Source organism: Mustela nivalis (assembly GCF_964662115.1).
Source record: "Mustela nivalis genome assembly, chromosome: 7".
Classification (NCBI taxonomy): domain Eukaryota; kingdom Metazoa; phylum Chordata; class Mammalia; order Carnivora; family Mustelidae; genus Mustela; species Mustela nivalis.
In genome coordinates, this window is record NC_139026.1 from 18431564 (window position 1) to 18446509 (window position 14946).

Here is a 14946-nt window from a genome sequence, read left to right on the forward strand (position 1 = left end):
TTTATGTATTTTATATTCTTTTTTTTTTAAGATTTTATTTATTTATTTGACAGAGAGAGATCACAAGTAGGCAGAGAGTCAGGCAGAGAGAGAGAGAGGAGGAAGCCTGGCTCCCTACTGAGCAGAGAGCCTAATGCGGAACTCGATCCCAGGACCCTGAGATCATGACCTGACCCTAAGGCAGCAGCTTAACCCATTGAGCCACCCAGGCACCTATATGTATTTTATATTCTTGAAGCTCTTTTTTTTTTTTTTTTAATTTCTATTTGGTGATGGCATAGAAATACGATTGCTTGTTGTTTTTTGACCTTGTGTCCAACAACACTGTTAAACACTTCTATTAATATTAATAATTTGCCTTTATATTCTGGGAGTTTCTACATATACAATCATATTATCATCAAACAGAACTTTATTTCTTCCAATTGTTGTATCTCCTGTTTTTTTCTTGCCTTATTACACCTGATATCACGCTAAAAAGAAATGATAAGATCAAAAACTCTTACCTTATTCTCAATCTTAAATAGAATGATAAAATACTTCAACACCAAATATAGAAACCCTTTATCAGTCTAAAGCCCTTATTCTTGGCTCATTTGACATAGAGTGGGCAGCCCTATAGAGTGGGTATATTCAATAGACTTCTCAACTTAGACAGTCCCTGGGCTTTCTCTTTGCACTCTCAGACTTAGTGACTCTTTAAGAACTGACCTTCCAAATCACCAAATACTCTCAAAATAAAAGCTCACTTCCCTTCTTGCCTTCCCTCTCTGGCTTTCTTCCCTCTCCTAGTTTTTGGCCTATATTTTCATTATATATGCCTACTCATCAATGCATTTAAGAAGTATTTTAAAACTATGCTATCCAGTATTATTAACTATTTTCAGTGTAAGGGTCAACCAGGGGAACTAATCTGCCATATATTGGTAATCAGAAGTCTGAGTAAACTCTAAAGAATTCATATATATGTGTGTGTGTTTATATATATATGAATTCTTTAACTCTAAAGAATTCATATATATGTGTGTGTGTTTATATATATATGAATTCTTTAACTCTAAAGAATTCATATATATGTGTGTATATATATCTATATGAATTCTTTAGAGTTCACACACATATATATACACACATATATACAGACAGACATTTTCCTTTTCTATGTTTTTTTTCCCTTAATTTTCAAGGGAAAAAATTTTCATGGGAATTCATATATATATATATATATATATATATATATATATATATGCATTTTCTTTTTCTGTTTTTTTCCCTTGATTTTCAATCAAAAGCACAGAAAGTAATTGGATGAAATGAAGCCAAAATGAAAACACAATACTATGAACTTTATCTGCAAAGTAATCTAATGGAAGAGTTTTGGAAAAGACTCAAAAGGATAATAAAATATGAAAGTGTTATAATGCCAATTGCAAGAACAAAAAAATGCTTTCAATGATATTAAGTAAAAGTCACCTCTGACTCCTTTTCTCTTTCCTTCTATAAGTACAAATATACTAAATATTAAAGATGATATGATTCCCTGAATGAATTATATTAGGAAAAAATATGTAAGATTTGTGTTTCAGATATTTGCCAAACTCAACATTTTGACCCTTGGGAAAAAACTTCAAACACCAGTACTATCACTAGTGTATTGCTATACATTCACTACTAAAGTCAAATATTAGCTCTTCAAATATCTGCTCAGCAACATGGTGGCATAATCCAGACTCTTGCTTCTAGAACCTGGAATCTATTAAGTTTTAACTCAAATGACACTAGGACATTTGTGCTAGGCACGGGGATAAGATGAATAAAATATTTTTAAGAGGTTACAACTGATCACATGAGTAAGTGAGATACTGAAGGTATAGAAGAATTTTGAGTGGGTGGGTAAGGAAAAAGGGGGTTATTCAGGAAGCATCTCAGAAGATAAATTATGAGTACTCTGGATCAACATTAATGGAAGACTTTAGGTGAAAAAGAGGTAAGCAGCAGCTCCGGACTACCAAATGTATCACATTAGAGCCCTGGGGAAGAAAGAGAGAAATAAAGCTACTGAGGAAAAACATAATTAAATCCCAAGTCTGGGGGCACCTGGGTGGCTCAGTTGGTTAAGCATCTGCCCTTGGCTCAGATCATGATCCCAGGGTCCTTGGTTCAAGCCCCCCATCAGGCTCGCACTCCGTGGGGAGTCTGCTTCTCCCTCTCCCTCTGCAGCTCCCCCTGCTTGTGCTCTCTCTCTTTCTTTCTGTCAGATAAATAATTAAAATATTTTTTAAAAATCTCCAAGTTGGTATTAAAGTGTAGTGACTGAAAGAGAGCAATAAGCAATAATACAAATGATTGGTAATACTTCTGTGTAATTATTGAGTATCTTTACTATATGGATTGGCTTTCCCCTACCATCTTCAAGAATTAGATAACTATTTGCTAAAACATATCTTGAAAAATTAAGTATGAACAAGAACCATATGATAGTCTCAATAGATGCTGAAAAAGCATTTGACAAAGTACAGCATCCCTTCCTGATCAAAATTCTTCAAAGTGTAAGTGCACATACCTCAATATTATCAAAGCCATCTATGAAAAACCCACCACAAATATTCTCAATGGAGAAAAACTGAAAGCTTTTCCACTAAGGTCAGGAACACTGCTAGAACTTATACAGGAATTCAATAAAGTGTCAGGGTATAAAACCAATGCACAGAAATCAATAGCATTTCTTTACGCCAAAAGAAGACAGAAGAAAGAGAAATTAAGGAGTCAATCCCATTTATAATTGCTCCAAAACCACAAGATACGTAGGAATAAACCTAACCAAAGAGGCAAAGAATCTATACTCAGAAAACTATAAAATACTCATGAAAGAAATTGAGGAAGACACAAAAAAAATGGAAAAATGTTCCATGTTCCTGGATTGGAAGAACAAATACCATGAAAATGTCTATGCTACCTAAAGCAATCTACACATTTAATGCAATCCATATCAAAATCCCATCCATTTTTTTCAAAGAAATGGAACAAATAATCCTAAAATTTATAGAACCAGAAAAGACATTGAATAGCCAAAGGAATATTGAAAAAGAAAGCCAAAGTTGGTGGCATCACAATTCTGGACTTCAAGCTCTATTACAAAGCTGTCATCATCAAGACAGTATGGTACTGGCACAAAAACAGACAAATAGATCAATGGAACAGAACAAAGAGCCCAGAAATAGACCCTCACCTCTATGGTCAACTAATCTTCCACAAAGCATTAAAGAATGCCCAATGGAAAAAAGACAGCCTCTTCAACAAATGGTGTTGGGAAAACTGGACAGCCACATGCAGAAAAATGAAAATAGACCATTTCCTTACACCACACACAAAAATAGACTCAAAATGGATGAAGGACCTCAATGTGAGAAATGAATCCATCTAAATCCTTGAGAACACAGGCAGCAACCTCTTTGACCTCAGCCGCAGCAACTTCTTCCCAGGAACATCACCAAAGGCAAGGGAAGCAAGGGCAAAAATGAACTATTTGGATTTCATCAAGATCAAAGTCTTTTGCACAGCAAAGGAAACAGTTAACAAAACCAAAAGACAACTGACAGAATGGGAGAAGACATTTACCAACGATATCAGATAAAGGGCTAGTATCCGAAATCTATAAAGAGCTTAGCAAACTCAACACTCAAAAGAATAAATAATCCAATCAAGAAATGGGCAGAGGACATGTACAGTCATTTCTGCAAAGAAGACATCCAGATGGCCAACAGACACATGAAAAAATGCTCCACATCACTTGGCATCAGGGAAAAACCAATCAAAACCACAATGAGCTATCACCTCACACCAGTCAGAATGGCTCAAATTAACAAGTCAAGAAATGACAGATGCTGGCAAGGATGTGGAGAAAGGGCAACCCTCCAACACTGTTGGTGGGAATGCAAGCTGGTGCAGCCACTCTGGAAAACAGCATGGAGGTTCCTCAAACTTCCATGAAAATAGAGCTCCCTATGACCCAGCAATTGCACTATTGGGTATTTACCCTAAAGATACAAACATAGTGATCAGAAGGGGCACGTGCACCTGAATGTTTATAGCAGCAATGTCCACAATAGCCAAACTGTGGAAAGAATCTAGATGTCCATCAACAGATGAATGGATAAAGAAGATGTGGTATATATATACAATGGAATACTATGCAGCCATCAAAAGAAATGAAATCTTGCCATTTGCGACAACGTGGATGGAACTAGAGGGTATTATGCTTAGCGAAATAAGTCAATCAGAGAAAGACAATGATCATATGATCTCCCTGATATGAGGAAGTGGAGATGCAAGGTGGGGGGTTTGGGAGTAGGAAAAGAATAAATGAAACAAGATGGGATTGGGAGGGAGACAAACCATAAGAGACTCTTAATCTCACAAAACAAACTGAAGGTTGCTGGGAAGGGGGGGGTTGGGGGAGGGTGGTGGGGATGTGGATATTGGGGAGGGTATGTGCTATGGTGAGTGCTGTGAAGTGTGTAAACCTGGCGATTCACAGACCTGTATCCCTGGGGCTAATAATACATTATATGTTTATAAAAAAATTAAAAAATTAAAATAAAAATTAAGTATGATTAAAAGTCCTCCATGAGATATATAAAAAATGTTTCTAGGATATTTTTTAAAAGATTTATTTATTTATTTGAAAAGGAAAGAGAGAGTGCACACACAGAGGAAGAGGGAGAAGTAGACTTCCCTGTTGAATAGGGAGTCCGATGTAGGTTTGGATCCCAGGACACTGGGATCATGACCCAAGCCGAAGGCAGATGCTTAACCTACTGAGCCACCCAGGCTCCCCTACAATATTTTTAAATGAGAAAAATGTAACAATATGATTTTGGATTGGATAATTTCAAGTAGATTTAACATTCTATAAAGGTATAATATTTAGTCCAATGAATACAATTCAAGTGTATATTAAAAAGTTGTCATAAACTTGAAATACACAATTTTAAACATTTGAACAAGAGAGAACTAACTAATTTATGTAACCTGAAACCCTTAATTTAAGATATTTTTCAGGAAAATATAGTATGCATTTTATGGTGGCACCTACTGGCAGAATGTAGAAATACAACCAAATTACTGCTAAAATGGCTTGATGAAAATTTGGCAATGGGGAGGGAAGTGTGAGAATCTGTTCTTTCATTTCTTCCCTATCTATTCTCCATCTTCTTTTTGATTCGAAGATTATTGTGATTCCCTACCACCTCCACCCTATTATAATCAGTTATAAGAGTTAAACACATTTTTATCTCTAAGTTTTGAGGTTGAGAGATAGAGGCCAGAGCAAGATACAGGCAGGAATTAGAGCACATAGGATTTCTATATCATACTGAGGCTTCTGGGGTCTTTGCCTATACCTAATATGAAGTCATTGAAGGATTTCATTCACAGAAGTAACATTTGTTGTTTTGGAAAGACCTCTGGCAGCAGTAAGGACAATAGGATGGGGCAACTCAAGATTGGAGGCAGAAAGAATAACTCCGATAGAAGTGAAGAAGTTTAAGCAAGAAGGGATAAAAGTCTGAAAACAGACTTTCCATTAAAAAATGGAATCAAGATAGGAGCTATAAGACTAGAGATGAGAAGAAAGACTATCAAAATGTTAAGAAGAATTTATGGGGGTGCCTGGGTGGCTCAGTTGGTTAAGCAACTGCCTTCAGCTCAGGTCATGATCCTGGAGTACCTGAATCAAGTCCCACATTGGGCTCCCAGCTCCAAGGGTGTAGGCTTCTCCCTCTGGTCTTCTCCTCTCTCATGCTCTCTCTGTCTTTCTCTCAAATAAATAAATAAAATCTTTTTAAAAAAAATAGAATTCATGGATCTTGGTAACTGAAGGGACACTTAAAGGAGAAATGGAAGTTTAGGATATGTTTCAGATTTCCCGTTATGTAGCTGGAGGAAGAGAGGCTTCATCAAGTTGGGCTTTTTAGGAGAAGAAGCAGGTTTGCAGGAAGACGATTTGGTTTGGAATATGTTAAGTTTTTGTTGCCTTTGAGATCACAACATATAGTTGAAGATATATTTTTGATACTCAGGAAAGAGGTTTGAATCTCACTGAAATATAGGTTTCGAATTTGCATATACGCAGTCTCAGACATAGGTGGAAAATAGACTGAAATCTCAGAAGCACAGGGAAAAAGAGTTCTAAGAAAGAAAATGATCAAATTTAAGGGCACGAAAGAGACCAAAAATTCTACACCAACTAGATCACAAGTGTTCTTTGGTACAATAGCTTCAATAGAGTGGAAAAGTGAATTACTGTGAGTCAGTTAAAAACAGACAAGTAAATAAATAATTGAGTGTCTACTCTGTGCCAGAAACTGTGCCAGGACTAGGGAATATTAGTGCAGAAAATCAAAAGAACCCTCATAGACTTTACAGCCTGGGGAGAAATATACACTTAAAAGATACAAAAATCACAATAAAGATGAAATAAGGAGAAAAAAAGGAAAGAAAAATTGCTCAGGTGGACTATTTAAATAGACACCCACATGAACATACCCACTATTTAGACATCTACTTCTTTAGTGTTTACCCTGGAACATAGAGTAATTACTCACTGTGACAAGAGAGGATATCCAAAATAACTCACTGATAAGTTAAAGAATTTAAGTCTATTCTCTCATCTTAGATGTCCCTAAAATGTACTTCTATCCTATAGATAATTTATCCCAACCAGAAATTCCTCAGGAGGGGTGCCTGGGTGGCTCAGTGGGTTAAGCCACTGCCTTTGGCTCAGGTCATGATCTCAGGGTACTGGGATCGAGTCCCGCATCAGGCTCTCTGCTCCATGGGGAGCCTGCTTCCTCCTCTCTCTCTCTCTGCCTGCCTCTCTGCCTACTTGTGATCTCTCTCTGTCAAATAAATAAATAAAATCTTAAAAAAAAAAAAAAGAAAGAAATTCCTCAGGAATGTAATTATAACAAACTACATTGGATTGAATATACACATTTTTATCTTCTCCCTCCTAAAATTGCACTAAAAATGACAAAAAGACAAGTGTTTTAAAATCCGCAAAGAAAGAGAATGTTGGGGCACCTGGGTGGCTCAATCACTAAGTGTCTGCCTTTGGCTTAGGTCATGATCCCAAGGTCCTGGAATCGAGCCCCGCATCAGGCTCTCTGCTCATCAGGAAGCCTGATTCTCCCTCTTCCACTCCCCCTAGTTGTATTCCCTCTCTCTATGTCTCTCCCTCTCTCTCTCTCTCTCTCTGGCAAATAAATAAATAAAATCTTTTTACAAAAGAAAGAGAATGTTAGAGGAGACAATAACAGATGACAGCAGAGACATATAATGAAAGCATGGAAAAATGAAAAGCAGCTACATGTGGTAGCTGACTACTTTCAGAACAAAGAAAGCTAAATCACAAGTAACTGCTGAAAGAGACACCAATAAGAAGCAACCCCAGAAATTCTCAGAAATCGAATTCAATACTGAAGGCTACAATAAAGAAGGGGCTGCAAACAAGCAAGCTGGTTGACAGTTTACATCAGAAGCACTTAGACACCTAAAATCGCCTCTCCTATTCTGAGCAGTCAGGCCAGTGCACTTCTCTCCCCTAAGCATGGAAAGCAAGACTACTCTGAAGAAGCTACCAGATCGGCTCTGGACCTTGAGGCAGCAGGGACTAAAAATAGAGTGATTAAGTAAAAGTCTACATACTGAAGTGGGAGACTCAACATGAACCCCTTACCCTACCTCAAATTCCAGCATATTATTAGCTAGACTTAAAGCTTTCCAAAAGGGACTGAAGGATGCCACTCTGGGAACTTTGGGGGTAAGTCCCAAAGAAAAGACCTATTTTTACTGACATTGCAGAATCCCCAACAAAAGAGCCAATGGCTACCATACTATAATGAAATCCATTATATAGAGCTACTAATCAGCTTTCTATGGTTTCATTCTTAAATATGATAAAAGGACTATTCAGAATCACCACGCATTTTAGAAATACCTCCAACATGAAAGAGAGCAAAACAAACAAAAACATTCAACTTAGATAAAGAACCTCCAGGAAGCAGATAAAAATAATCTTAGAAATAAACACAACAATCTTAAATAAATAAAACATGGCAAAAGATCACATAAAACCAAATGTGAGAATACAATAAATGTCTCCAAATGTCTCCTATTATTCTCAGAAAGCTATATGAGTAAAATAAGGGATTTATCAGCTAAAAATAAAGTGACAAGATCCAAAAAATAATGCAGAGGCAAAGAAAATTCACAGGTAATGAAGCTTCACCATTACCACTATGAAACAGGCTGAATAAGCAAAAGTGCACACTCAGCAAAGAAGATAGAGGACTCTCTAGAGGGAATGCCTTCAAGGGCAAAAACCAGAACTGACAGATGATCTAATAAGAAGAATATATATGGTTTTGTTGGAAAGCTCAAAAGAGAATCGATGATGAATATACAGGAAGTAAAGCAAAAGAGAAAAATAGATAATTATTAAGTCTAGGAAAAACACAAAAAATTTGTACAAGAAAGGAAGTATAATTACAGCATATCACATAGCTTAGGTATAGGCAGTATTTACAGAGTCATAATAATATAAATTCTAAAATATAACTTAAACTGAAATTGTGGTATAACTATATTAGAAGGATAAAAGAAGATAAGTTCTGTGAATATGACAGGATGGGGAAGACAGACCAGGGGTGGCTGGGAGGTTGGTGAGTTAGTAGCAAATCACCATCTTCCAGGGTAGGAATTTAATAATATCTCAAATGGAAAAAAAATCAACAAATAGTTGCATTAAAATTTCATTTAAATGAAGTAAATATAAAAACAAACACACAAAAAAATTTTAAAGACCATCTGTGGAGGACTTTTTTACTATTTGACTTTAACCAAATATACTTATATTTGCTTTGCTAAAAATAAAATGTTTTTAAAAATTATCCACTATCTTAGAAGAAATAGGCAGCCAATACATTATTTGAAAGTTCGGAAGATGCCACTGATATTGGTTATAAAGTATATTCAAAACCATCTTCCAAATTCACTTTCTTGTAATAGATATCCATAAAGACAGAGGATACAATTCAGAATAAAATCCTGAGAAACAAATTCTTCTTTGAATCTTAAAATGAAAAGAAGTTTCAAGAAATAAGATACAGTAATTAAGAGAATGGGTTCCAAGTTGAGAACTGAGTTCAGATCCCAGCTGTGCTACTTAAACAGCAATGTGACTGAGGTAAATCACTTAAGTCTCAGAACTTCACTTTCTTCCTCTATAAATTGGGTATTTATATAGTACCTATAATGTAAGGTTGTTGTAATGATCAAATGATAATCCCCATAAAAAGCCTGACACATTAAAAAGTGTTCAATAAATACCAACCCATTCGTATGCTTTAGCATACCCACCGAATGGCAATGATCTACCATGATTGTTAACATATACAGCTCATTTCTGCACCCCCAAAACTAATCACAAAATTACTCATCATCCAGTATGTGTATATTATAAATGGGAGTTTATCAGATAAGAAAGAATCTCTTACTTCTAATATCATATAAAAACAAATTTCAGATAAACCAGAGATTTACACTCAAGAAAATGGGAAAAAAATTAGCCAGAAGTAGAATATAGATTTTATCATATCTTTGTCAATTTCCTCATTCTTGGTATAAGTTTCCTTTAGTACTAACTACAAATTTTAAAGAAATTATCTGTTCAGTCACGTCCAGTCCTCCAAAATCTATTTCTTCCAGATAAAGACAAATAGACCTCTTCTCTAGTCAAATTTCACGTGAACATGCCATTTGACTTTGGCAAAAATTTTAGAATCAAAGATAGGCAGAAATAGGGAAAAAAGTCATGAGATTATAATTTATTCATCTAGATATTGTTTCTTTTCCTTACTGTTGATGTTAGGCATTTCAATAGCTCATATAGTCAAATCTGCATCTGATCCTGTAAAATTTTAAAGACAGATTAATAACACACATTTGCAATTTATGAAAAGTCATTACCTTGGATTTGGTACTTCTCCAAGAATCTCATCTAAATTGTCAATGAAGTTAATAAAATTAGACAGTCCTTTTACATGTGCCCTTAAAGGATCAGATGGTGATGGTGCATATCCCTTCCCTCCAAGCTCCAGTGTTCTAATAAATGATGTGGCCACCTATGAATTAAAATAAATGATTCAGTTATGTTTAATGATTTAGTACATTAAAAATAAAACTTTATGAAACTGGGTACATTTATATTATTTCCTGGTATACAGGTAAAGTAAGTACTTTTTATGATTCATGTCACTTTGATTCAGAAGCAAATAATTAAACAAACAGATGCCAGGCAAAATTCAGGCCAAAAAAGGTGATGGTAATGTGAGTGGAAACTGAGAAGCCAAGTAAGGTGACAAACTAAGGGCATAAGAATACATTCATAGGGATACCTGGGTGGCTCAGTGGGTTAAGCCACTACCTTCGGCTCAGGTCATGATCCCAGGGTCCTGGGATCGAGTCCCACATCAGGATCTCTGCTCCGCAGGGAGCCTGCTTCTCTCTCTGCCTCTGCCTGCCTTTCTGCCTGCTTGTGTGCTCTCTCTCTCTCTTTCTCTCTGACAAATAAATAAACAAATAAAATCTTTAAAAAAAAAAAGAATACATTCATAAGAGTGTATCACTAATTATAAAATATTAGTGTATGTATACCACATTTTACTATGTAACATTTTACTATGTATATACTAGATATACTAGATTGTATGCTACAATCTATATTCTCATGTAGATTAAACTGGAATTTTTATTATGAAACAAAGGGTTTTTCAGGGTCAACGGTGTTGATTTATTCAAGGGTAGGCAATTAATTCAACTCTTCCAAGCTTTATCTTTTTTATTTATAAGCTCAACATTTAGACTAAATAAGAACAAAGCCCTATCTAGCTTTCACATTTTAGGATCATTTGATCATGTGTAGTTCGAAAGGCCTTGCCTTACGATGACAAAAATATATACAGGATGCTATACTTAAAGAGTATCTCCAACAAAGATGAAATATTTTAAAGAGTATCCTAAATTCTATGAAATTTCAGTAATTTGTTAGAAAGTTCCAAGGTTAAATAATGTAGGAAACGACACATTAAGTAACAAGGTTAACTTAAGCAGATTTCTTAATGGTAAGACTTCTCAGAGCTTTTGATATACATATATGCATTACATATCTACAATAAAGGTAATATTTCCAATAAAGGTACTATTTCCAAACTGTTTGCCCTTGGAAACATCTTATTCAAAGAGCACTTAACAGGGACTTTTGCCTTTGGAAATATTTATCCAAGGAGAATTTAACAGAGATACCACTCTATAGAACACATGTCGGAAAACATTGCTTTAGAAAAATTTTCTCTAATCAAATTTGAAGAATATGGTAATAAATAACAATACCATAGGTTTTCAAATACAAGAGAAGAGCATATATTCAGAATTTAAAAGTTGTTTTATCATAGCTAAAAGAATTCTATATTAAGGTACATATATCTACTGTTCATAAGTCTTTAAAATATATTGAAAATGTAACATGTCCATACCAAAAAGATAGACATCTTTTTCTCTTGAGCGGCATGTTTCAAATCAGTGAAGGCTTCTCTTCCAAGTCCTCTATCAGGAATATTGAGAACATGAGCCAGAGCCAGGTCATTCTTTGAATTCACAAGCAGGCTTAAATATGAGTAGATAATTTTTCTTGCTAGTAACTGCACCTGTACAAAAAAACATTATTTTCTTTATTGAAGTTGTTCTAAATCAATAATCTTTTCTTCATACACAGTAAAAATACTTATGATTACTCAATAATAATATCTCACTCAACTCTATGGGAAAAGAGAAGACTACCATACAACAAAAGATTGAGTTGGACAATTAACATATCCCTGCTCATGAAACAAATGTGCCACTACTAAGTAAGTATGAGCAAATAACAATGATCATAATTGTTGAAAAATACCTCTTAAAAATTATATAAAGGATAAAGTCCAAAGTCTGAATTTCCAATAAAGCTGAATCTCATGCCCTTGTACACATTTGTCACTAAATAACAAGAGAAATGAAGTCTCTTAAAGCTGAGGGAATAGGCTGACTGGCACTATTTGGTCCTATACATACACAGGGCTGGAGACAAGGGCTGAATTTAAATGGTTAAATTTGGGGGTAATTATTAGATGCTGACTTTGACAATACCAAATAACCAAGTAAGTATTACAATGAAGAAATTCAAGCAAGTGTTAAGAAAATAACAACAACAACAAAGGAAAAAAAAGAAAATAACAAGTAGTTGATGTCATTGACATGGTTCTTTCATATATTCTATACTTGTCTTTTATGGTCAAGGGCATTTTACAAACCAAGGCATTCAATGATCTTATTCTTAAAATTACCTACTTATAGCTATTTAGGGTCTTGCAAATTCTAGTATTGAGGAAGTGATACTGTGAACTCCCACAGGTAACAACAAAATATTAGTAAAATTTCAAAAACATAACTATACTGGAAAGCATACACAAAGCAGACCCAACATAGAGGATAATTTTATTTTAAAAGAACTGCAACCAGAAGGGTTAAGAATAGCAAGTTTGTGGGTATTCAAGGTCCTAAACTTCCTGTGGAGAAGTGAGTGATCATATGAACCTCACAGAAAACAAACATAAAATAGTAAATAAAAAAAATCTTAAATACTATTTAAAGACAATGGGAAGTATCTAGAAGGTAGATAGGAGCTGGAGGAATATTTAATTTTAGCAGAACTGCAATAAGAAGGGAATGAATTAGGGGTGTCTGGGTGGTTCAGTCAACTGACATCCAACTTTTGATCGCAGCTTAGGTCATGATCTCAGGGTCATGAGTTCAAACCCCACTCTGGGCTCCATGCTGGGCATGGAGCCTACTTTAAAAAAAAAAAAATGAATTAAGTTTGTGGTTTACTGACTCAAATTTCATGACTATAGCTGTGGCAGATATAAGTGACTATAATGGTGCCCTCAGAATCCAGGGCTGGGAAAGCAGCTATAAATTTAAAGGGGAAAATCTTGGACATAATTGAGAGCATAAAGAGCCATAATCCATAGCTGACAGCAAAACTACACAAGCATGGGGGAGACTCCACAGGTCCATCAAAAATACAGGCAGAAATAAGAAAGAAATACATTCAAGAAAGACTGAGTTACAAGGAACTAGAGCTATGAGTTGGAAGGTTTGCTAAACTGAGTACATTCCTCAACTGTGTGTAGCTTAAGTCACAGAAAGCTGAAGCTGGACAGGTTTGAAGTGTTAAGAGTAGAGAGCCAAAATTAGTCAGAACAACTGGAAAACACAGGAAAATCCCAGGAAAAAAGAATCCATGGAAAGAATGAGCTCCATACTTTCCCAAATCCTTGGTTTACTGCCACGTTTTGCAGGCAGAAGAAAGACCTACAAAAGTCAACCTTAAAAAAAAGAAAACCAGCAAAGGAAAACAATAAGAATAGATATCCAAAAAGCTTCAAACCAAGGAGACAAAATATGAAGTTGAAATCCAGGCAAGAAAACTGCCTACTGGAATAAAAACTCAATTGTCTTCAGAAGAACATGACAAAACCCAGAATCACTATAAAATAATATCTATAATGTTTTTGTCTGAAAATTATAAGACAGTTCAAAAAAAAAAGTGTTACCCCCACTCAGGATAAAAAGCAGTCAATAAAAATTAACACCAAATGGACCTAGATACTAGATTTAGCAGACAAAACTCTGAGGTTGCTGCTATAAATATATACAAAGAACTCATGACAACAGAAAAGTGGACATTATAAAGAAAGTAAATTCCAGAAATGAAAAGTACAAAGACCAAAACAAAATTTGCTAAATGGGCTCAAAAACAACTTGGAGAAAGTGGAAGAAAATATAAGTGAACTTACAAATATATAAATAGAAATTATCAAACCAGAAAAACAAAAGAAGAAAAAAGGAAAGAAAAATAAAACCAAAGAGCTCTGTGGGACATGTATTTAGAATCCCTGCATAAAGAGCCATAATCCATAGCTGACAGCAAAACTGCAGAAGAGTGAAATAAGCAGAAAAAAGTATTTCATGAAATTATGGCCAAAAATATCCCCAATTTGGTGGAAAACATTACTTTATAGATCTAAGAAGCTACTCAAGTAGGAAAAATACAAAGAATATCAGTCCTGTTCTATAATTAAACTCTGACAGCCAAAGACGAGAGAAAAACTTGAGAGTAACGAGAACAAAATGACACATAACATACTAAAAAATAATGATAATAACAAATCATCAAAAAGCCAGAAGACACTGCAACAACGTATTAAATAGGCTGAAAATGATCTTAAATATTACAGTATAGTCAAAATAATACAGCCTTTATGAAGGGACACTCATATCAATGAAGTAGAACAGAGTCCACAAATAGATCTAACAGATACAGCCATTTGATTTTTGACATAGGTACAAAAGCAACAATGAAGAAAGGACATTGTTTTCAATAAATAGTGCGGGAACAACTGGTCAGCCATATGTGAAACAAATGAAAAACACAAACTTCACACTTTTTTCTTTTCTTTGTTTTTTTTTTTAAGATTTTACTTATTTGAGAGAGAGAGAGAGCATGAGCAGGGGGAGAGACAGAGAGACAAGCCCACTAAGTGGGGAGCCCAGTGTGGGAATAAATCCCAGAACCCTGACATCATGACCCGAGCTGAAGTCAGACACTTAACTGACTGAGACACCCAGGTGCCCCAACCTCACACTTTTTATAAAACTTAACTCAAAGCAGATTATAGGTCTCAATGTACAATATGTAAAACTGTAAAACTTTAAGAAGAAAACGTAAGAAAAAATCCTTATGACTTGGAATTAGGCAGTTATTACACGTGACAATCTATAATCAAA

The 14946-nt window shown here is 35.1% G+C and overlaps 1 protein-coding gene across 10 annotated transcripts in view; it reads right to left on the reverse strand.

Annotated features, from left to right (window-relative positions):
• Nucleotides 1–14946, reverse strand: part of PARPBP (PARP1 binding protein) — a 70218-nt gene that overhangs the window by 25035 nt on the left and 30237 nt on the right. For 8 of the 10 annotated variants that reach the window (XM_082739483.1, XM_082739481.1, XM_082739482.1 and 5 more), the window contains 2 exons: nucleotides 11595–11765; nucleotides 10030–10184 (listed from right to left, as the gene is read on the reverse strand). In XM_082739483.1, the coding sequence (XP_082595609.1) occupies nucleotides 10030–10184; nucleotides 11595–11765 (326 nt within the window). Of the gene's footprint in view, nucleotides 1–10029; nucleotides 10185–10457; nucleotides 10623–11594; nucleotides 11766–14946 lie in introns of those variants that run through there. The other 2 variants (XR_014313958.1, XM_082739484.1) reach the window with 2 other exon arrangements.